Below are 24,742 nucleotides of genomic sequence, written 5' to 3'. Positions count from 1 at the left end.
CGTGCATTTCCAAGCAAACACATATTTTAGGTAATTTCGAAATTTACCATGATCTCCCATGAATCCGACCTTGGAAGCTTGTTATGGAGCTTTATCGAGTTGTTACAAGCTTGATCTAGCTTCTGAATTCAGTTTCCCTTGCTTCAGCTCAAGGATCGGCTTGCTTCAAAATTTACTGTACATACACACACGGGAGACGAGAGGGAGAGGGAGAGGGAGAGAGAGAGAGGTGCACTGCGCACATGCAACTGATTTTTCAACAGTTAACTTCCAAAATGGGCTGAAGTTACTTAAATACAGCGGTTGAGCGCAGGGACCCCTCATGTGTTAGTACAAAATTGCCCATCTCATTATGGGCTAAAATAACACAATTAAAGATATACTTGTCCATAATATACTACTGTACAGGGTATGTCAAAATTAGACTCATTAACACCATATTTGATCACTTAATAAATGAGTCTGTCAAAATTACTCAATAATATTTAACTTTAGTCACGTATTAATTCGGTAAAATATAAAAAATAATTAAAATAATTTATGTCAGTCCACATAATGTGAGAAATAAATCTAACAATTTCTTATTCCATTTACAATGTTCATAAGTCATTCTGTATGGTCATATATATGATACGAATGCCCTTTCCCTTGTGACAGTTATAATGGGTCACGCTCATCTATCAAGGATGGGAATTTAAGTCTTGGGGTGGTGGAATTGTTTGGATTGAGAGTGCTACGCTGCTGGAGAAGATGACTGTCAAACCAAGTGTGACTTTCGTGGAAACGTTTCTGCGCAGGGAAACTGAGGTGTGTGGATCCGCTAGAAAGTAGAAAGCTTCTGTGCGAGTCGGCATAGAAATTCCCTTGCTGTTAATTTACGATGACATGACTTTTCACTGTATTGTGTTGCTTGACGAACTGTTTAGTTTTTGACAACAGCAAAGACTAATGTGCTCTACTCTTTTTAACTGCAGAATTTGAAATTGTTGCAAGTATTGTGTTGTCATAAATTTTTGTTAGCCATATAATTGTTAAATGATGCGTTTACTTACTGCATTAGGAGATCAGAATTCAAAATAAAAATAATTGATATTATTTACTTATTAAAATAGAGGTGGGAATATAAACGGAATATGTGAGGTCGTCTACATATTTTTGGGATAAAAAATGAAAACTTGATTCTCAAGAGAGAGATAGCGAATTGCCGAATCATGAACTTCTCATTTTACCCAATTTAAATTTGATAATTTCACTTTTGTCCTTAAATAAAATGTTGTTGTTGTTGTTGTTATTTAATTCTTAATAATAATGTTAATATTAATAATGATAATAGTAATAGTAATTTTAACAATACTAATAATCAAAACTATTATAATAAATAATGACAATAATAAATTAAGGTGATTTTTGTAACTTATAATAATTTATTTTAATTTTAAGAAAAAAGTAAATATATAAATAACAATAAAACTTATTTTGATTTTAATTCATACAGTTAATTTATTTTAACTTTAATTTTTCATTTCATTTAAAACCCATTTTGATTAGCTTTTAGTAGTTTCACCGTAATTGTATTAGGTATCTGGGTAATTACCACCGTTGGGCGGACTGATCCACGTAAACAAAAGGAGAGAGAGATTGGTAAGTTTCAACGGCTGAGATCAAGTCTAGCCCACTTAAAACAAAATGTCGTCCGTTAAAATTTCATTGATTCAATGGTCCATAAAATATTCCTAGAAGATGGGGACTCCTCTTCTGCCTTGTGCCTAACCCAACTAAAAAAATAGGACTCGAAATCCCCCCCAAAAAAAAAAAAAAACCAACAACAACAACGGCGGCGAGTTTAATGGCGGCATAATTCTACCATCTACAGAACAAAGGTGATTTTCCTCTAACTTGAATTTGTGTCTTTCAGATTAAGTTTTAAACGCTAATTATTTATTGTTTGCTGTTTGATTTTGAAGATTGTGATTCCATTTGCCCTTGAAAAGAACATGGATGATCGCATCAGTAAACTACCAGATGATATTTTGATTTGTATTTTATCTCGCTTAACAATTGAAGAAGCAGCAAGAGCCAGCATTTTATCATACAGATGGCGATATTTATGGAGATTTTTCACTGGTTGTTTGGACTTTGTTGACCCCTACAAAATTCGGCGCTTGGCAATTTTGTCTGACCCATATTACAAGTGTGAAGATAATTATTTCATTCGCGCGAAAAGGCGAAACTTTATAAATCTTGTCGATCCAATTATCGGATTACTTCAAACTAAATCTTTACAACAATTAAGGATTTGTTACCCCGTTAATTCTGATTACGATGTTGATAGTTGGGTTCAATTTGCTGTTGATAAGAGAGTTCAAAGGCTTGAGTTAGACTTTAGTGAGTCGAAGACAGAAGGTCATGAGTTGCATTCCTTTTCACCATATTTCAAAACTACTTCCAGCTTCAGTTCACTCGTGTCCCTGCGTTTAATCGATGTTGATATAGCTGAAGAGGTTCTTCATTATTTGTTATGTTACTGTCCGTTGCTCGAGGTGTTAACGCTTAAGGGTGCCGAGAAGTTGATCCGTATTAGAGTCTCTGGCCCATCACTCAAGTTGAAGTACTTGGAGTTAAGGGATTTGCCTAACTTGAGCAATCTTGAAATTAATGCACCCAATCTCATATCATTTGAGTTTTGTGCGGGAGAGTTGACTGTTAATTTTAAACATGTTCCAAGTCTTGTTGAGATGTCTATTGAAGGTGATTATTGCACATACTTTGTGTATACCCTTCATCAGTTTTCTAGTTTTCTTCCACAATTAAGGACGCTGAAATTAAACCTGATGGTTGTTTCTGTAAGTATGTTTTTTTTGTTCTTTTTGTTTCTAAACACCTTCAAGGATTAGCCAATATGAAGGCTTTTATGTACTTAATTTATCAAATTGTTTCAGGTGCCTGAGGATTTCCTCAACAGTATTCCTAAATTTCCTAATCTCAAGCACTTGGAAATGACTCTCGCTAATGGTGATCTTGATTGCTATCATCCCTGTGTTGCTTTTTTAAAAGCATCTCCTTTGTTGCAGGAATTCACATTCAAGGTGGATGTTTCTTCTGCTTTTGATTTCAGATTTTAAATATTTGTTGTCTTTGTTTCTGAATAATCCAGATTTCTGTGTGCACGTGTTTGCAGTTGTCCCATACTGTGGAACCATGTGCATATGTACAGAATAATCCAGATTTTAAATATTTGTTGTCTTTGTTTTTGAATAATCCAGATTTCTGTGTGCACGTGTTTAGTTAAATGATTTTCCTGTAACCATTTTGAGAGTGTTCCAATTTCATTTTCAAATTGCATATTTATGATGTCTTATTCCCATGTTGCAGTTGTCCCATACTGTGGAACCGTGTGCATATGTACAGAACATCAAGGATCATCCTCATTTAAATCTTAGGGCGGTGTCATTCATTGGGTTTGAGGGGCGCGAGGTAGATGTTGAGTTTCTGAAAGACTTGCTTGAGAATGCTGTGAGGCTGGAGAAGATGATCATTGATCCTTGTAAATATCATTTTATGGGAAGTCCAGGGATGTGGTATTACAGGAGAAGTGAGGGTTACAAGTGTGCTAGGAAGCGTGCAATTGAGTTGGCAGAGAAATTCCCTCATGTGGAATTTGTAATACCAGAAATCTTTGTGCCGTTAGCTGATCGATGAAATGTGTTGTGGCACTTGCAAAGACAAATATGAGATACTCCAATAGATGTTGGTGAAATTATTATTAGAAATAACGTCGATCAATTATGTGATTAGAACCACCATGCTTGTGTTCTCTCATATATTTTGTTTTGTATAACAGAGTTTTGCTACATGTTGTCTCTTACTTTATCAAATTGTTTCAGGTGCTTGAGGCTGTCCTCTGCAGCATTCTGGAATTGTCAGATCCCAAGCATTTGGATTTCACGACCTTGTTAAGTGAAGATTGCTTTCGTCCTTGTGCTACTTTCTTGAAAGCATGTCCTTCTCTACATAAACTCACACTGAAGGTGGATGTTTTTATCTGCGGTTGGTTTTAGATTTTAAACATATGTTGTTTATATTATTTGGTAATGTTGACAAAATTTTAGTATTTGGTGTGTATACCACCTATTGTTTTATGGTTTCCCCATAACCATTCGGATGAGTATTTAAGAAAGCATCCACATTCAAGCCTGAGGGTTGTGGAATTGAGATGGCAGCAAAAATTCCCACGGTGGGAATTTGTGGTGGCATAAATATTTGTGCTAATTTTGAGATGATCCACCAATTGATTGTCGGTTGAATTACTCCTTTATTTTTAAAAAATTTTAATTTATCGCCTTATTTTAACACATTCGGCATGTTGGCCATCTCTTTTTAGTCTTACGAGAGGTGCCTAAAGTACAAGCTTTCTTTTTAATTTTAAATTTTTAATGATGGATATTTAAAAAGTGGGCGTGAAAATGAATTTTTATTGCCTTGCAAGTTGCAAAAGCTGTGATAATAAACTTCATACTAGATAAAGCAACTTTAGAACACCTAATAATCGGACACGAGATCGAAGAAGACGAAGACGAGGATTTGAAATGGGGAGCATAAAATTTACCTTTTAGCAAGGTAATTCGCTTCTCTTTCGTAATGAAATTCCCAAGATTTTTCGCTTTTTTGTAAAAAAGTGTTAGTTTCCAGCTGAAATTGTGTGCTCCGATTGGATATTTGGTAGATTTTGCTTCTCTGAGTGAAGATTGAAAAGAAAAGAAAAGAAAGAAAACAAGATGGAAGATGTTATAAGTAAATTGCCAGATGAACTTCTGATAGATATTTTGTCTCGCTTAACAATTAAGGAAGCAGCGAGTACAGGCATCTGATCAAGTAGATGGAGATTTTTGTGAACATTTTTCACTGGTTCTATCGACAATAACGATCTCGTCGACATGGGGGGATTGTTAAAGAAGTTTGGTTTGGGCCCCGATTATTTTGATAATTTGTATGGGAGGAAGCAGAAGTCTGTGAGCTGGATAGAACAAATTATAGGGTCCCTCAAAGGGTCAAACTGTTGGAAGTGTTAAAGATTTGTTTCGACTCCAACAGAAATGTATATAATTGGGTTAAATTTCCAGTTGAAAAGAGAGTTCAGAGGCTTGATTCGGAAAATTCTTGCTTGACGGAATGTGAATCATACAATTTTCCGTCTCCTTTTGATACTCAGTCCAGCTTCAGTTCTCTTACATCCCTGCGTTTTACTAGGGTTGATGTAGGAAACGAAGCTGTTGAAAATTTGTTATCATACTGTCCGCTGCTTGGGGTGTTAAGTCTTAGCTATGCAAAATGTCTGACGAGTCTTAGAGTTTCTGGTCCATTGCTCAAGCCAAAGTATTTAGAGTTGATGCATTTGCAACAGTTGAAGAATCTTCACATTGGTACTGGCTGAAAATCTAGTATCATTTGTATATTCTGGGGCAGCGTCAAATGTTTGTTTTAAACATGTTTCAGGTCTTGCTGAGATGTCTTTTGATGGCGACTGTTGTCATTACTAGATGCACAAACTGTACCAGCTTCCTAGGCTTCTCCTGCATCTAAGGACACTGAAATTACATGTGAGTGGTGGCTGCCATTTCTAACGTACCTTTAGATGTTTACCATCACTGGTGTTTTTTTTCTACCTTATTTTATCAATCTGTTTCAGGTGCCTTTTGATGAATTCTGCTGCATTCCTGAGTTACCAAATCTCAAGCATTTTGAATTGCAAGGCAACATACGTCCCGCTTCTTTTCTCGGTGTTGCTGCTGCTTTTGTGAAGGCTTGTCCTTCGTTATATAAACTCACAGTCACGGTGGAAGATGTAACTTATAAACACAGACACACGATGAAGAAGCATCCACATTCAAGTCCCAGGGTTGTAGAATTGATTGGTTTCACATGGGTTATAGGTGAAATTGAGTTTCTATCAGGCTTGCTTGAGTGTGGTACACGGTTAGAGAAGGTAATTATTGATCCTATGGAACCAATGTTTGTTGGAGGTGTTGTGCGTGGAATGTGGAATTAAGCGCACCAAATAATTACTGAAAAATAAAGGATACAAAATTTCCGTGGTTCGGTAATTAAACATACATCCACGGAGGTAAGAAAGAATAATTGTTTATTTAACAATTAATAGAGTACAAATATTTGAGTGACGAATCTTATTTTTCAGAAACCTAAATATACCCAGTACTCTCACACTCTGCAGGAAAGATAAATTCCTCAGACACACTTCTCTCATTTCTCTCAAAAACTTAGAAACTTATAAACTTAACAATTTTGGGATGCTTTACAAATGAAGAATGCATCTCTATTTATAGCAAAAAATGTTGCACTATTGCACCATCTGCTTTGCAATTTGTCAATTCTCCTATCTGTCAATTTGATAAATTTTGCTAACCTTTTTCATTTTTCTTCATTCGGTTCATGATTGTAAAAAATCAGGTATTCTACAGCTTGCAATTTTGAATTTGGAAGCCACTTTATTGACTTCTCTACAGGAGGTACGATGGAACTTTTGTACAGGGAATCCGCGGAGTATAAATTATATAGAAAACGCGCAATTGAGTTGGCTGCAAAATTCCCTCAATGTGAATTTGTGATGTTTTAAAATTTCATGCCCCGTTTTGGCTGTTTGATGAAATATGTGCTGCTGCGGTGGGCAAGACAAATGTATGAGCTACTCTTATCTGCAGCTTATGTAAATGATCATCATAAGATGGTAGTAGTTTGATCCCTTACTGTATGTAGTTAGAATTTTAGGACTTGTACAATTTTGTAAAAAAATTTAAAAAAATTCTATCAAAAAAATAGAATGAAATTTTATGAGAAGATAGTTAATTTTAATACATGGGTTTGTATGTTATTGATGTAACTAGGGTATTTTAGGAAATGAAATTAATTTTAAAAAAAAGGCATTGTGAGGAATTTGAGGGGTGTGGGGATATTTAAACCCACCAAATTACTCAATAAACTTATTTACTAAATAAACCTACTCTCAAATTTTGAAAATTTAAATTTTACGCAGTAAGAACACTTAAATATTTAATATACCCTTCATAAACCCAATTTTTATAACAATAGTGATTTTACTCGTTAAACTCATTAACTTCATTTATAATAATAGTGGTATTTCATTGAAAATTCAACACTCTTTTTTCTACACCATTTTACCAAGAAAGGTAAAGTAATATTATTTCTCAAACATAAGAGAAAACACAAGCAAAGCAAAAGCACTCCTAGTGAAAGCCCTTGGAACAAAAGCAAGTTGAAAATATCGTGAAAAGGGCAAATTCTTCCTGCAAACAAAGATTTTTCTGTTACCCCTTCTATTGGTCCCGTTATTGCAGCATCCATCATGCTTAAGGGTATGACAGTTCAGTTTCTACTGCGCCGTTGCTTCAAGGTAGGTTGCATATGCGTCCAACGGATTTTGCTCTTCGGCATGTTCCAGATCAGTTTATGAAATTATTTTGGACTAAGAAATTGAAATGATAAAATGATTTCGGTTAGATGTTATCCTTCTACAATTGATACTTGCTATCATGTGGATTAATATTTGGGTATTTGATTAATGCTTGTACATATGATTGACAAAAATATGATTAATTTTGGAGTGCATGCTTTTGACTCTTCTATTGCCATTGCAATTCCAATTACGGCAAAAGAGCAACAAAAATATATGACTTCACATAAGAATCACACCTCTTAATTGATTAGAGATTAATGAAAATATGATTAGAATTTAATAAAATTATGTTGAATATAAAGATGGGTTCAAAGAGTAAAAATTCTGTTTTTCTCTTTTTATTATATTTTAATGTTCATAACCGTAATTTTTTTAGGGGTATCTTAATCATAAAAAAATTATTTTCAAAAGTAGGTTTAATGAATAGTTTAGTGAGTTCAAATAGTTGCACCCTTTTAGGAGGTGTTTAAAGAACTGCATGTCTCATCGTACAAGCCTGATGGGCCAGGTCTAGCTCACATCTTAAGGCCCATTATTAATTTTTCTAGTCTGAAATGTCCAAAATTTTAAATTATCTACAGTTAATGATTTTATCAATGAAAGGTAATTTCTTTTATCTATAGTTAGAACTTCCTAATGTTAATAATTTTGGTAATTAGAGTAATCCGTCATGCCTACTACGAATTTACCCCCTATCAGGTTTCACTAATAAGAATAAGATCCTCTCCTGATCTAAGCATTACTGAGTTTTTAATGATTTTTTATCATGTCTTTTAGTGGTAGTGTATGGGTAAAATTTAACTTCTTTTATTTTTTTATTTTTTAATAATCAATCAGTGATTGAGTTATTTACTCAGGACATGATCAGATCATGAGATGATCCTGATCTTTCACTAATAATGGAAATAGTTTTACTAGTAATAAAATCCATCATACAATGAATTAATGACACTTGATAATTTGAATAAAAATATTGAGATAATTAATAATAATTGAAAGTTTAGTATTTTGTTGTTTCATTAAACAACAGGGACTGTATTCCTTAAAAGCAATTCCAAAACCCTAACAAGCAGATAGCAATAGAAGCGTAAACGTACAAGGTAATCTCATTCTTTAATTACGAAATTCCTTCGTTATTTGCAAAAGGAAAAATAAAATAAAATTGTTTCTTGCTTTCTTTTGGAGATTTTGCTTCCGCGCATCGCTGTGCTTCCGTTTTGCCTCGAAAACATGAACGCAAAAGAAAAGGAGACGGAAGAAGGTATCAGTAAATTGCCCGACGATGTTTTGATAAATATTCTGTCTCGATTAACAATTAAAGAGGCTGCAAAGACCAGCGTCTTATCAAGCAGATGGAGATATTTGTGGACATTTTTTACAGGTTCTTTGGACTTCGACGATATCGTCGACATGAGGGAGTACGTATTGATGAGCCTAGATTCGACCACGGAATATACTTATTCCAAAGCGTACCTAATAAGAAGGCAAAGGGTGCTTGGCTGTATTGATAAAGTTTTGGGATCACTTGAAGCCCGTGCCGTAGAAGAGCTAAAGATTTGTCTCCCCATTAACCCCCGCTGCGATGTTAATAATTGGGTTAATTTTGCTATCCGGAAAAGAGTTCAAAGGCTTGAACTGGACTTCCGTGGCCCGAGGAGGAGGGATGAGTACACTTTTAATTTTCCTTCGCATTTTGATATCCGCTCCAGCTTCGGCTCCCTTACGTCCCTGCGTTTAACAATGGTTAATCTAAGTAAAGAGGCTCTTGAAAATTTGTTACGTCACTGTCCCTTTCTCGGGCTGTTAAGCCTTAGCTGGATCTTTTGTCTAACCAGTATCGTAGTTTCTGGTCCCTCACTCAAGCTGAAGCACTTGCAGTTGAAGGGCCTGCGCAGGTTGAAGGATCTCGAAATCGACGCGGCGAGTCTCGTATCGTTTGAATATTCTGGACAAGATTTGAATAATCTTTCTTTTAAGCATGTTCCGAGTCTTGTTCGGATGTCTGTGGGAGGCTGTTATTGTGAATCATTTGTGAACAATGTACGCCAGTTTCCTAGTTTGATTCTTGGGCAACTAAGGACGCTGAAACTAGAGCTGGGGATTGCAACAGTTAGTATTTATAATTTTTTTTATTATTTTTTTTCTGTTTATGTGTTTTTTTTTTCATCCTAAAGATTTATTAATTATTGTTTCAGGTTCCTGAGGATGCCGTTTACGGTATTCCTAAATTACCAAATCTGAAGCATTTGGAATTGGCATTCTTTATATTTGAAGATCGCTTTCTTGCTTGTGCTGCTTTCTTGAAATCATGTCCTCTCTTACATAAACTCACACTGAAGGTGGATTGTGTTTCCTCTGCCGTTGATTTGAGATTCTAAACAGTTGTTGTTTTTAATAATTGCAATTAATGTTCATATTTTATGATATGACTAATTTCTAGTTTCCCTTATTGCATGCAGTCATCAGATCTATCATGTCCATATAAACGGAAGATCAACGAGCACAATCCACATCTAAGCCTTAAGGTTGTGGAATTCGTGGGGTTCGAGTGGCATACGGATGATGTTGAGTTTCTGATGGACTTGAATGAGAGTGCACGACGATGGAGAAGGTAATTATTGATAATTGCAGGCCTCATTATTTGGGAAGTCCGAGGGAATTGTTGTACAGGAATAGCTCCAAGTATCAGTCTGCCAGAGCGCGGGCCATGGAGTTGGCATCAATATTCCCTCAATTGAAGTTTGAGATATCATAATTAATTTTTATTGGTTATACTTTTGTGTTACTAATAACAAATGTTGGATTGATGTATGTTACACAATTATGTAACTTAACAACATTTCGTTGCATTAACTTGTGATATGGGCGTCAATTGTTGGCAGACGCCTGCCATCGTACATGTACATGGGGTATTATTGTCAAATTAAATTACAATTTCTTTCATTTACAAAAAGTAAGAAAAACCAAAAGCTTATTTGGGATTGAGTTATCGTTGTTAAAAAAAAGGTATAACTATAAGATAAAAGTTAATATTATTTAGTAAATATAATTTTTAAATAATAATTTTGACAAAATTAATATAATAGATTTTCCATCATACAATTATAAAATTAAATTAACTTAGTTTCCAAGTTACAAAAGCTAGTATTTACTAAATGTTTTAATGCTAATCTCAATTTCAAACAGGTCTTATTGTTTGAAAACTAATTAAAATTTTCAGTAATTTCTGTTAATTTCCTTATTTTATTTATTTGGATTTTCTAGAAACAAAGGATTTTGCTACCAATCCTCCTACTCGGTACTAACAAAATTTAATTATTAGCCGACCTAGAATCCGTGATCACGTAGAAAAGCAAATTGCAATCAAAATCCCAATACTATAAGATTTCGAAATTGAAACAACAATTTAAAACAATAATAAAAAAACCCAAAATTTCTAGAAAGCAAAACAAGATGAGACAGAAGATAGTTTTAGTAAATTACTCGAAGATATTATCATAATTATTGTGTCTCTTAATAATTAAAGAGGCAGCAAAAACTAGCGTCTTATCAAGTAGATGGAGATTTTTACGGACATTTTTAATGGTTCATGATCTTATCGACATGAGAGGCTTTGGAGATGAGTTTAGATTCATATCGTGATTACTTTGTACAGTAATCTATATGTAAGACGGAAAAATTCTTTTAGTCACATCGATCGATCAAGTTTTGGGATCCCTAAAATGTCAAATTTAAGGATTTGTTCAAATGGAGATTTTTACCAATTAATTATTTCCACCTACGTTTAGCAAAACTTCGTGTAACAAAAGAGGATCTTGAAAGTTTGTTACGTGATTTCCCCTTCCTTGGGGCTTCAAGCCTGGGAGTATGAGTTGTCTGACGAGTCTTAGACTTTCTAGTGCATCGCTCAAGTTGAAGTTCTAGAGTTGAAGAATTTGTGCAACTTAAAATACCTTGAACTCGATACCGCGAATCTCATATCATTTGTGTATTCTGGAGAAGAGCTGAATCTTTGTGTTAAACTGAAGAGTTAAATCTCATATATACTCTGAAGGGGTGTATATATGGCCGTGTGGCTTAATGTTCTTGAGTATTCGTGATCTTGTTCCAGTTTAAAATAATTGTTTGTTTGTTTGTTCGCATTTATAATGTTATATTGCTACGTGAACAACGTGGATATAAACGGAAGTTGAAGAATCCTTTACATTTGGGCTTTAGGTCCCTTTTGAAATTAAGGTGCTGCAACTTTTAAGCTATAATTGTTGTGGAAAAAAAAATTATAATTATTAAACAAAAATAGATAATATGTAGTAAATATAAAATTTAAATAATAATTTTGAAAAAATTATTAAAAATATAATAAAATTTTTATTGTATAAGTGAAAAATCATATTAACATAGCTTACAAGATAAAGCAGCTAGTATTTACCAAACACTTTAGTACTGTAACTTTTAAATTACAGCTTCAATCCCAAACATACCCTTAGGGCTGTAGAATTGATTGGGTTCAAGTAGTTTGAATATCAAAAATAATTTCTGATGGACTAGATTGAGAGTGCTACACTATTGGAGAAGGTAATACTTTTGAACTATGTCATTTGGGAAATCCAAGGGAATCGTTGCACAGGAAAATCGAGGAGTAGAAAGTTCAAAGGCTTGATTTGGACTTCGAAATGAAAGATGACTACATTTACACACACACACACACACACACACACACACAAGCACTTTTCTATCACATCTTGATATTGGTTCCAGCTTCAGTTCCCTAACATCCTCACGCTTAGCAAATGTTGAAGTAACAAAAGAGGATTTTGAAAATTTGTTATCTTATCGTCTGTTGTCGCTTCAGGTGTATGATATTTCTGACCAGTCTTAGTTTCTAGTCCATCGCTCGAGTTGCAGTACTTAAAGAGTTAAATCATTTTGAGAAATTTTGAATCTCGTATAATTTCACTATTGAGGGAGCAGAGTTAGATGTTTATTTTTAAAAACGTTCCAAGTACTCTTTCTGAGATTTCTATTTCTTGCATGCGATGATTGTGAATACTTCCTGCGTAAGCGTAATCTACACCAGATGAATAATTACCTTCTCCGAATGTGTAGCACTCTCAAGCAAGTCTGCCATAAACTCAACACCACGAGCTGTGCCTCCATCCTTAAGCCACTAACCCTAAGGTTTAAATGTTGATGATTCTTCATATTCCTTTCATACTGAGATGTAAAATGTGATACCTGCCCCATGGGGACAAAAACAAAAAAGAGTCACATCATCAGTATGAGTGCTATTGAGTTGCCATCAAAACTCCCTCAACGGAAATTTTCTGATCTCTTAAAATTTCATACACTGTTGAAGATATGACCCTGCTACTCTTTTATCTGAAATAAAGCGTTTCAAAAAAATAATTTGATCAGTTTTTATTTATCGGAGCAATAGTAATAGTTAAAACAATTTCAATGCTTCCAACTGAATTCTTAACTAACCCAACTGAGCAGGTTGGGTTGTCCGCATTCTGCAATATTATTAGAATGCATTAGTTACCATGCTGAACCCAATGCATGAAATCACTCTTACAAGTGATTTTCCTTGTCCTTAAAAGGGTGTCAATGGCTATGCTCTTAATACAACTGATAAGTGGGCAAGGTGTGGCTTACATTTTAAGGCTCATTAGTTCACTTGTCCAGAAATCCCACAAAATGTTAAGGGGCGTGCATGATGTTGTAGGAAAAAGCAGAAGTTTCAAAACATGCCAATCATTTCACCATCAGAAGTTAAAACCCTCAAACCGCACTCTCAATTCTCAAATTTTCATGCGGTGTCGTCGCTGTTTGATAAAACTATACGTCGTTGCATTAGCTAACAAATATGTGCTATCCGAAACTGCAGCTTGTATAATTTCTGTTCATGAACTGTTTCAGCAGTAATATATGTAAAAAGGGAAGCAGTAGCTTATCACTAACTATTTGTGCTTTGTGATGAATGGCTGATGGTACTTTTCCCTTATCTTGAGAGGTTACTTATCAACAGTGAACCTAATCTATCTCTCCATCGTTTGCTTTGTTATGAATGTTGACAAGGTCAACAACAGAGATTGCATCAAAATTCTTGAATCTGGAATAAAGCACAAGGACTGTAATAATAAATAAATAAATAAATTGATTGATTGAAAGTGAAGGGATTGACTTGTTACTCGGAAATAAAATGCCATTGACTTATGCTAATGCTTCCTTTCATGTCGCTCTCAGGAAAAATATGTTACATATGGTCTACATGATCGCCATTGCCAGAAGGAAATACTTAAATATCTTACCGTTGAAAGAGGTAACTATTTTGGTTCCAGAGAAATTTGCAATCCCACCTGTAATTCGATTTAATGTTCCACCACGTAAAGCTGACCAAAAAACGAAAAAAATAATAAATAAATAAAATAAATATTTGCTGCTTTGGAGTCGAACTACTGTTTTTTCTATTGATTTTATTTTTAAAAATATAGTATAAATATTACAACTATATTCATATTTACAACCATTTATTTTTGTAGTTCAACTTTTTGCTGACATACTCTAAATATATATGTTCATAAGGCGCCGTAATTAACCAGATATTTATGTTTAGAATTATGTGCTCTATTAGACTATTACGATGTAATCTAAATATTTAAGCCCAAAAATTAACCGAAACATTCTAAATATCTATATTTAGAACGGATTGAATCTACCTTCTAATATTTGGAAAATTACACACACACACACACATATATATATATATATATGTATGTATGTATGTATGTATGTATGTATGTATATGTTTTACAAATATACACTGAAACTCGATTTTCCTACGTAGATGAGAGGTGGTCTTCGACCTGACTAATGAGAATTGAGAAGCTTCCCTATACAATCTATGGATCCAAAAGTTACCAAAATGACAAAGCAACAACTAGATAAAGATAGAAGAAGAAAAATCAATTGAGTCCCATATCAAGTCCAAGGGTAAGTTGTCATGAGGGAGACAGAGCCATGATCCTTGACTTGGAATTTTATATTATATAATTCACGATTGCTTTATAATTTGAACCATTATTGAAGAAAGACAATCCGGGCCGTCCACGTATGTTTAATGCCGTGTAGGCTGATGCACAAGTTAGTCTCGTGGTGGATGATGATTGATGACCCTCTCCATGCAAATAATCTTTAATACTTACTTGAAGTCAAGACCTTTTTTTTAAAATTTTTTTATTTATTTTCTAACTCAGATATGAAATAAAGTTGCTCAAAACATTGATAAATAGAGTCTTAATTATAAAGATTATAAAATAACATATCAGGTCGGGGCACTTAATTTTGACAGGTACAAAGCTAGCTATCAACTTATAGTTCAACAATATTGATGTGCATAAGTCATCTATTACTGTACTTGTCCACCTATTTTAAGATAAAAATTTTAGACTAAATTGCAAGTTCATCCTCAATTTTATTTTTAAAGTCATGCAGACATTCACATCAAAGGATTATTAAATTTTTTTTTTTTATATAAGAATTGAGTGACATTTAGTTCAAATGATAAAGCAATCGTGAATTATATAATAATTAAAAAAACTCTTTATACACTAGAACAATTTAATATCAGTTAAATTATTTCAACAACTTCCTTTTTTTTTTCTTTTTCTTTTGCAAAGATGTATCTTGTGAATCAACTAAATTTTGATTGCAAATAATATATTTAGCTAATCTAAGTGTTAGATTATAGGGTCAGGCTACAGTGCAACTGTGGTACCGTGCCACAGTTGCACCAGCCGTTAAATCCACTCAAATGAGTGAGGTCCACTTAAATAAGTAGGAATCCAACAGTTGGGTGCAATTGTGGCACGGTACCATAGTTGCACCACAGTTTTATCCTAGATTATAAATTTCTAAAAAAAAAAAAAAAGAAAAGATGGTGACTTGAGAAGAAGAATTTTGGTGACAAGGTGAGAAAAACGAACGAAATTGGTATCCATAGAAAATTTCTAAAACTGTCAGCTATTGAACAAGTGTCGATAATTTGTGGCCCGCTAGGCTTTGTTTTGGTGGCTTGTGGGTAAACTTATTCTGCCTCATTCAACGCGCTGCTAACATAAGAAACATTTTTTTAAAATGAAAAATGCATTTTGGTTTTGGCAGATAAATACTACAACTCATATTAATGAAAAGTTAGGTTTGTATTAAATAATTAAAATCATTCAAAGCTCAGCATGTTTTTTGTGACGAGAATCCAGCTATGATGGTGAAAGGAAATAATTAAAAAAGTGGTAAAATTATATCAATTTGCAGTTAATGAAGAATCCATCAACATCAGTAGATTAACATTCAAATTACCCAAAGAAGATAATATCACCAACCTTTTGTTTCTGGGTTAATTATGTCTTGGTGACATATATTTTGATAAATTTTAAAATGATGACATATGTTTTAAAAATACTCACATTCTGTTAACTTTTGCAGTTAACTTTAACCGGCGAAAGGTAAAATTGAAAAAAAAATATTTTTTTTTTATAAAGCTAAAGTGATAAAAGTATTGGATTTATCTAATATTTTACAATTCATAATAGATCTACTTCTTTATGTTTACAAATCAGTTTGATTCAACAAGATTTTTTTTTTAAAAAAAAATTATTTGATTTAACCAAAAAATACCCTATTAATTCTACTTAGATTTTTTAATATATATTTTTCCATTTAAAAAATTAAAAATAAGTGAGTAGGGACAAAAACATCATTTTGTAACTAATTATAGGCGGGGTAAAATTGTTATTTTAGCTAATTATAGGAGTATAAATGTTAATTTATAACTAATTTACTATTTCTGTTAAAATTGACGGTAAAAAGTTAATGAAATGTCACCTGTTGAAATATTTTTTTAAAATATGTCACTTTTTTAAAATTTGTCAAAACATGTGTCACCTAAGCATAATTAACCCTTTTTTTTTTCAATCTCTATTCTTATTTCTATATAAATTAAATTAGTATTTTAAATTATGTTAGTGTTTGCAGCTGATACTTTTCATGTAAAAAAAAGAAAAGAAAAGAAAAAGAAGCAAAAAATAGTAAAGATTAAGTTGAGTTAATTTCTAAATTGACGATTTTGGTCGGCTCATTTGTTCAAAAAAATCATGTAATATTCGTACGCACATGATTGGAATTAATCAATAGACTGCCTAAATTTCATTACTAAATCGTAGCCACCACCACCGGAGGCCACAGCCACAGCCCATGTGATATAATTGAAGTTTATAATGATCAGAAATTAAAATTCTTCTAAAACATAAAACTCGACACTAAGATTGCCCTGCTAGCAAAGACATAAAGAAAAAATAATAATTTTCTTATTTAGATAAATTATTGGATGTATTTGCTTTGTCTGGTGAAGGCACAATGACAAATGTAAGGTCAACATTCAACGTGTTGGATGTAATTAAAAATCATTGAATTATTTCATAACTTCATTTCATTAGAACTATAACTATGGTGGGCATTATTTAGGTATCATTATTAACAACAATATATGTAAAACAAATTATTAATTGTAAACACGATGGAAAATGATGCCCAAATTTGAGAGATATTTAGGAGAAAATCATATCATTTTTTATAGAAATATTTACTTCCTTCAGTTAGTGAGTTCCATTTATTTTAATAAAAATAAATGGCATTGCAGTATATCAAAATCTAGACCATTATTTAAAAATGTCTGATCCTATGTCGTTTTATACATAGACAATTAGACTTTTTTTTTTTTGGTTGGTGAAGTTATCCGTTTTTAATAGAGATAAGAACATTATAATATATTAATCTTGGTGGAAATCTAATGCATTATTATTTTATTTCCAATTAAATTGTCGAATTTTTTTTTTTTTTTGAAGAGTTTGAAGAGAACTATTGCTCCTGCTATTTAGGCCATATAAATTACTGAGATCCGTTTACATCAACTCCGATATGGTAGCGCTCAAATTTTTTAACTCTCTCAAATATTCGAGGGACGCCCAACTACACTCCTGCGAGAAAGACTATCTTCACTTAAGTTCTGGAGCTCTAAGGAAAAACATTTTAATTAAACTCCTGCAATACACCTGCGGGGTCTCAAACCCATTAAAAATTGAGGGAGTGGTTCTAGCCACTTGAGCTAAGCCCAAGTGGCTATCAAATTGTCGAACTTCAATACGAAGATCTAAATGTCCATTTTTTATTTTTGAAACAATAAAAATCTAGGGATATATTGTTGATACTGTGAGAGTTTAACGGCCCATTATGACAAATCTTAGAATCTAGGTCCTTTTCCCTGTAAATTAAGAAAATATACCTAGAACCAGTTCAGATTTACACCGGAAGCATCAAGGAAGCAACGCCAGCGACCAACCCCAATATTAGCAACAGTAAGAAAGAAATTTGGAAATATTTTAATTACAGTAAATTACAAGGCAAGTGGGCCACTGCACCTTCGTACAATGAAAATGACTGAGTCCAGCTCATAATTCAAAAGTCTTTGCCGGCACCCCCACCCCCCTAAACTTACTCAAACGACCTGTCGTTTTTCACCACTGCCGTGGGGCGTAATTAATTCGAAAATATTGTCATCTAGGTCCCTTAATTTTTTTTTTAAGTTTTTCAAGCAAGGACATAGATTTTCCACTTATATTAAAGTGGTTAGATTTTCCACTTATATTAAAGTGGTCCCAATCATGCAAGCCCTATCTAAATCACGGAATTATATTATTAAATTAGGCATCTATTCCAATCATTTCGTAGAGATTAGTATAAGTGTATATTGTGTTACAATCATGTCAATCTGAATCAAGAAATTTAAGTTCACATTAGATTTAATTTTTATATGATTAGATTAAATATTATTTATATTATTATTATACTGTATCGTATTAGATTTTAAATTTTTATCTTTTTAAATATTTTATTAGTAAAATTATTAAAATATCCTTCAATTGATGTTGTATAACTATTATAAGGGTATTGTTGGTCTATATATCAATATATGTCATGCAAATAAAGAAATTATGCCTTCTGTTGTAAAAATGTAAGAACTTAGGTACCTTCATGATAAAAGCCTAAGAACAGTTATAGTGCAGTACGCGTTTTCAAAGTACAGGTTTCTGTTGGTTTTGGTATTCTCTTTCGGTCTAAATTTGCTTGCGGGCACGCGAAGATGACTTGAAAACTCAGATATTTCACATTTGTGTTCTCCGTTTCAATCTAAATCCTTAATTTTTAAAACTTCAGTTAATTTAAAACTTTAAGTTCTCCGATCCGACATCGTTTCTCAACTCCGGTGGAAAATGGACCAGAACTGGAAGTTCACCAGATTAGGAGTTCTGTTCGTAGTTCTAATTTCTCAAAGTTTGTGCTTGTGTTGGTCTTTAAACGACGAAGGTACAAAATCAACAATATTGTTTTTTTTTCTTAAAGTTATTCTCTTTTCTGTTTGTTTAGCCGGGAAATGGAGGAAAGTTTCTGAATTTATGTTACTGTCTGGCTGCGAGCGCAGGTTTGGCTCTGTTGAGATTGAGAGAGAGAGTGGTGCGTGATCCATATGGTGCTTTAACGAGTTGGAGAAGTTGTGATACAGAGAATAATCCGTGTTCTTGGTTCGGCGTTGAGTGCTCTGATGGCAAAGTTGTAAATTTGTATGTAAAAACTCAAAAAGTATTGGCTTATTTGCTCTCTGTCTGCTACAAAGAAAAGCAATCAAGTTAAATTTTGAGTGTTTTTATTAAACCTTAATATGGACTGTTAGTGCTTGTTATATCCAGTTGTGATTGGCCTAAAAATAACCGTAACTTCCTTTTTTGTTTTTCCAACACTTATTGAATAGCTGTTATTGCTAGAGATTATTACCTAACAATAATGACAAAACTAGATGGGTTCTGAAAAGTATTGCTAGAGTTATTCTCTTTTTATGGTAGTCGATAATTATGGATTTAATGAAAGGGGTTCATTTTTTATTAATGATGGTGTTTGTTTGAAGTCAATAGGTTATTAGGTGTAGTTATGGATATCGTGAGTTTACTACTGGTTATATTCTCAAATTGGTTTTGAGAATAAATGTGTGTAATGTGCAGGAACTTGAAGGATCTATGCCTTGAAGGAACTCTGGCTCCGGAGATCCAAAGCCTAACTCACATAAAGTCTATGTAAGTATCTATAGCTTTTGCTAGCCAGATTCCTGATGACAGTTGTTACTTTGGTTTTTGAGTTTTTCCTTTCTATATTTATATGGGCATTGTGATGACTCTGTGTCTCTCTGCAGTATTTTACGCAACAACTCTTTTAGTGGAATCATTCCTGAAGGATTTGGAGAGTTGGAGGAGTTAGAGGTGTTGGATTTCGGACACAATAACTTTAGTGGACCTCTCCCAAATGACCTGGGCATTAATCATTCACTGACAATTCTGTAAGTTGATAGCATCGAATGATTCAATCTCACTAAAAAACAGCTCAATTTTATCTCTGGTATAGTGACTAAATTCTCTGTTTACGTTGCAGTTTATTGGACAACAATGACTTTGTTGGAAGCCTATCTCCCGAGATATATAAACTTCAGGTGCTTTCTGAATCCCAAGTGGATGAAGGCCAGCTATCTAGTGCTGCTAAAAAGGAACAGTCTTGGTACGAAAGATCGATTAAATGGTATGTTGCTGAAGTGCGTTTGATATACATTTCTTTGCTTTAGTATAATATTCCAAATCATATATCATATGTAGTCTTAAAATAAGAGAATTTATGTTTGTGGGTGCCAACTAGTTTAGTTGATAAAATTATTGGGTTGAACACAAGAAGTCTAAGGTTCCAACCCACAGACATGGATGGGGAGGGAATTTATGGCATGAAACAGCTCGAAGCATGGGTCTAGATTATGGATATTGATAGGTTCACCCAGTTGCTGGGTCTGATCCTCCGAGAAAAGTAAGAAATTCCCCATATTTTGGCCAAGTCAAGATAAAAAAAAAAAAAGGTTCTTAAAGGAAAGTTTAGTGGTGCAAATACACTGTGTCTTGGTCTTTCATCTTACAGTGCATCTTACACAGCATATTTTGACGATGTAAAACAACTAAAAGTTTCAGAAAGAATGCTCTATGTATTTTTCTATAGGACCTTTTAATGACTTGTGATTTGCTTTCATAGTGTAATTTTTGCATATTAGTTACTGTACTTTTCCTTTTCACTTTTACAGTTTTCCCCTAATGCTCCCCTAAATCTTTCCTAGGAATGGTGTCCTTGATGAAGATACTGTTCAAAGGAGACTGCTGCAAATTCATCCTTTCAGAAATCTCAAAGACCGTAATTTTGGAAATGCGCGTACCTCTTCTCCACTTCCTTCATCAGATGCTATTCCACCTACTGCTGTTGCTTCCTCAAACGACACAAAGGGAAATGCAACAAGCTCTGATCGTAATGATTCCGTTTCACCTCCAAAACTTTCCAATCCAGCTCCAGCTCCAGCTCCAAATCAAACTCCAACTCCTACTCCTTCCCTTTCAATTCCAAGGCCTTCCTCATCACAAAGCCTCCAAAAATCAGGTGGGAGTTCTTCAAAACATATTGCTATTCTGGGCGGAGTCATAGGGGGCGCCATACTTGTGGTAGCAATTGTGGGCATATATCTCTGCAGAAGCAATAAGGTATCTACTGTCAAACCTTGGGCCACAGGATTGAGCGGACAGCTTCAGAAAGCATTTGTAACTGGTAACTATTCTTTCTCAGGTGACAATCATTTCTAAGGTTATCTATGGTGCCAATCAATCAATTGAAAACAGTCAACCAGTGGCTGAAAAGAGAAGATATTCAGGAGGTTGAATTGTATCCTTTAATGGTTGGCACCATTCTAGTTCCTGGACCCATTCAATTTCCTACTCCAGGAACTGGCTATGCATATTTCACTATAAATAATTTTCATCACACATATTATAGTTTATTATTCAAAGCATACTTCTCGTTTATAAGCAACACAAGTTAAATGGCTATGATCATAGATTTCATATCATATTGTTTATTATGTATTTTATTTTTTTATTTTTTTATTGCATTTAAAGCTGTAAATGTTAAATGTTTGACCACAGGCGTGTCCATAACAAGCAAAGATCCCAGAGAACCAAATCCCTTCATCCCTTCCCCGCTCCCCACCTGCTAGGCTACATATGTTTAACATGTTGATAGTCAGGTTTTTGTCTATATACTCAAATGATTGTGATTATTCATTTCAGGTGTTCCAAAGCTTAAGAGATCCGAGCTTGAAGCAGCTTGTGAAGATTTCAGTAATGTAATTGGTTCTTCACCGATTGGTACGGTGTACAAAGGGACATTGTCTAATGGAGTTGAAATAGCTGTGGCCTCTGTCTCAGTGGCATCTGCCAAGGATTGGCCTAAGAACTTAGAAGTGCAGTTTAGGAAGAAGGTAATCTATCAGCAACTACTGATTTCTAAGTGTTGGTGACACTATCTGACCTTTTGTATTTTTTCTGTGGTTGTGGTTTCAGATTGACACGTTATCAAAAGTGAACCACAAAAATTTTGTCAATCTTATTGGATTTTGTGAAGAAGAGGAGCCTTTCACCAGAATGATGGTGTTTGAATATGCTCCTAATGGAACACTCTTTGAGCATATACACAGTAAGTATCTCATTGTTCTTATCAGGTTATTGTATGGACAAATCATATAGTCATATGATTTCATGAGCTTGCTTATCTCGTAATATAAGTACTAGGTTTTGTGAAGAAGGTGATAAATTTTTGTTACTGGGATGGTGTCTTTTTAGCTTAGTAGGAAGTAGGTACATCTACATTTAGCATTTTATCCTGGAGAAGAAAGTTATCAATTTGATTAAATTAACTTTTCTAATGTTTACATACTCTGTTAGTAGCATATCCTTTATTTGCCATTCTTTCAGGTACTTGACTTTATGGTAGATCATGCATAAGATACTATTTTTTTTCGTTGCTGCAGTTAAAGAATCAGAGCATTTGGACTGGGGAATGAGGTTGCGGATTGCAATGGGTATGGCTTACTGCCTAGAGCATATGCATCAGCTGAACCCACCCATAGCCCACAATTACTTGAACTCTTCAGCTGTCCATCTGACTGAGGACTATGCAGCCAAATTATCAGACTTAAGCTTCTGGAATGAGATAGCCATGGCTGAAATGGCAGCAACTAGCAAAAAACTTTCAAGTGCACCCTCAGCAAGCCTTGAAAGCAACGTGTACAACTTTGGAGTATTATTATTTGAAATGGTAACGGGTAGGCTCCCTTATTTGGTGGACAACGGCTCTCTAGAAGACTGGGCAGCTGATTATTTGAGTGGAGTGCAACCCCTTCAACAATTTGTTGATCCAACTTTAAGCTCTTTTGATGAGGAGCAGCTAGAGAAACTTGGTGAACTGATAAAATCTTGTGTCCGCGCCGACCCAGAAAAAAGACCGACAATGAGAGACATTGCCGCAATATTGAGAGAGATAACCGGAATAACACCAGATGGAGCAATCCCAAAACTTTCCCCTCTTTGGTGGGCAGAGATTGAGATTTTATCTACAGAGGCAATCTAGATTATGAATTTTGGATTGCAAGTATGAAAAGCTTCAAATTTTACCATGTTTTCTAGTTTGGTTAGGCAAAAAAAAAAAAAATCATTGCCTTTTGGTTCAATTACTTTGTGTATAGGTTGATGGAATTGCAGATGTATATAAATATAATCCGAGATAAGTGGTAAATTCGGGGATATTTTCTTTGTTTTTTGCTTCTCTTTTTAAAAAATTTGGTGGGTGACTGGATGTGAAGATGCATACGATTAACCCAAAAGGGGGAGGAAAAAAAAAAGGCATTGTGTCATCTAATTAAATGTAGAAGTTTCATTTTTTTTTTTTAAATGTGGAGGTTGCTTTAATTTTGGGTGTTGACTGATACGCCTCTCTGGATCGATTGACTGTTTCAAGGTGCTCGAGTTGTAAGGCGCGTGCCAGTTGCTAAGTTTGACAAACTGAGGATCCTGAAATAAATATTGCCCATTAATTTATTAAATGACCAGGTTTCAGGGAAATTCGACGCGGTGGCCAAACGAACTTTCTTAGACAAATGCAGTGTGGGAACTTTCCCCAATTTTGTGATACAATTTTTTTCATAATTTATTTATTTTTTTAATTGGAGCAAATTTTCAGACTATGGCATTGTCAAATTAAGAATTCGACCTGATCAGAATGCTGAAATAAAAGAATTATAAATGTAGGAATAATCTTAAGTTAAAGAGAAGGTCAAACGTGGTGAATCTATTTACAATGGGAATTTGACCTTTTTTTTCCCTAACATAAAAGATTTGTTCAAGTTAAACGCTCACTAAATCAAAATATAAGTGCAGGGTAAATTGTCGTTATTTGATGATGATTGTTGAACGATGCTCAATAGTCCCTAAATTATGTTATAATTATATTCATTCAAAGTAAATTATAGTATGATTTTAAAAAATAATAAAATAAAACTAGAGCGGGCTGAACCAAAGCCTAGGCCGATTGAGTGCGGTTGGCCCGAAGCGTGTATCCCCGGTGACCCATCCCAATCAGTCTATTTGAAATATCCTGGGCCACCACACTCAGTATCTTCAATAAACTTTTCAATTAAAGTTTTATCACTTATTTAAAGAATCACATTTTATTATTTATTTAAAGAGTCACGTCAATATTTAAAATTTTAAAAAATATTTTAATTAAAATTCTTTAATAAGAAATTTCTCTCTCTCTTTAATTTTGTTGAATTGTTTTTTCCTTTTTCAATTTATTTTATTACTTTTTATTAGAGAGAGAGAAAAATATTTTAATTATCATTTATTTTTTTTTTAAATATTTATTTAATTAAAATAATATTAACTTATTTTTATTTAGAGAATAACATATTTTTTTACTCTCTTTTTTATCACATAAAAAAGTAAAATAAATATTTAAAGAGTAAAATTAATATAACCTTTTTGAGATACTCTTATCATGCATTCCAAATACCAATCGCCAAGACAAAACGACGGAAATATTAAAAGAAAATTAGGGAGGAAAAATAAAATGAAAAATCATTACTCACACAGGCATTATACAGTCCTTTCATACGCATCATATTAAAGAGGGTTAATTTCGTCGCCCCTAAATGTTTCAACATATTGCACCGCGCACCTAAATGTTTCAACAATGTTCAATCCACACCCAAATTTGTTAACTTGACCATTTATT

The 24,742-nt window shown here is 33.7% G+C and overlaps 4 protein-coding genes across 5 annotated transcripts; all 4 read left to right on the top strand.

Moving 5' to 3' along the window:
* Positions 1-1,711: 1,711 nt before the first annotated feature.
* Positions 1,712-4,354, top strand: LOC18045223 (F-box/FBD/LRR-repeat protein At5g53840). 2 transcript variants are annotated; one of them, XR_002906008.1, is made up of 5 exons: positions 1,712-1,880; positions 1,965-2,843; positions 2,940-3,086; positions 3,373-3,751; positions 3,885-4,354. XR_002906008.1 is itself a non-coding variant. In XM_006435729.2 (5 exons), exons 2-4 carry the CDS (start codon positions 1,995-1,997, stop codon positions 3,697-3,699), a joined length of 1,323 nt encoding a protein of 440 aa, XP_006435792.1. In that variant the 5' UTR covers positions 1,712-1,880; positions 1,965-1,994; the 3' UTR covers positions 3,700-3,747; positions 3,885-4,354. The 2 variants fall into 2 exon arrangements, 1 of the variants encoding a protein (XP_006435792.1); XM_006435729.2 differs by having other exon boundaries at positions 3,373-3,747.
* Positions 4,355-5,492: 1,138 nt separating this feature from the next.
* On the top strand, positions 5,493-6,046 carry LOC18045222. The gene is made up of 2 exons (XM_024185551.1): positions 5,493-5,597; positions 5,687-6,046. Exons 1-2 carry the CDS (start codon positions 5,538-5,540, stop codon positions 6,044-6,046), a joined length of 420 nt encoding a protein of 139 aa, XP_024041319.1. The 5' UTR covers positions 5,493-5,537.
* Positions 6,047-9,229: 3,183 nt separating this feature from the next.
* LOC18045221 lies at positions 9,230-10,104 on the top strand. The gene is made up of 3 exons (XM_024185550.1): positions 9,230-9,598; positions 9,685-9,828; positions 9,949-10,104. Exons 1-3 carry the CDS (start codon positions 9,230-9,232, stop codon positions 10,102-10,104), a joined length of 669 nt encoding a protein of 222 aa, XP_024041318.1.
* Positions 10,105-18,627: 8,523 nt separating this feature from the next.
* On the top strand, positions 18,628-23,337 carry LOC18045220 (probable inactive receptor-like protein kinase At3g56050). The gene is made up of 9 exons (XM_006435725.2): positions 18,628-18,910; positions 19,026-19,164; positions 19,600-19,671; positions 19,788-19,931; positions 20,024-20,167; positions 20,745-21,223; positions 21,742-21,932; positions 22,015-22,147; positions 22,482-23,337. Exons 1-9 carry the CDS (start codon positions 18,817-18,819, stop codon positions 23,078-23,080), a joined length of 1,995 nt encoding a protein of 664 aa, XP_006435788.1. The 5' UTR covers positions 18,628-18,816; the 3' UTR covers positions 23,081-23,337.
* Positions 23,338-24,742: the final 1,405 nt, after the last annotated feature.

Source organism: Citrus clementina, unplaced genomic scaffold, assembly GCF_000493195.1.
Source record: "Citrus clementina cultivar Clemenules unplaced genomic scaffold, Citrus_clementina_v1.0 scaffold_4, whole genome shotgun sequence".
NCBI classification, from domain to species: Eukaryota; Viridiplantae; Streptophyta; class Magnoliopsida; order Sapindales; family Rutaceae; genus Citrus; species Citrus x clementina.
The sequence above is the reverse complement of the archived record's forward strand: the minus strand, read 5'-3'. Positions and strand labels throughout refer to the sequence as shown.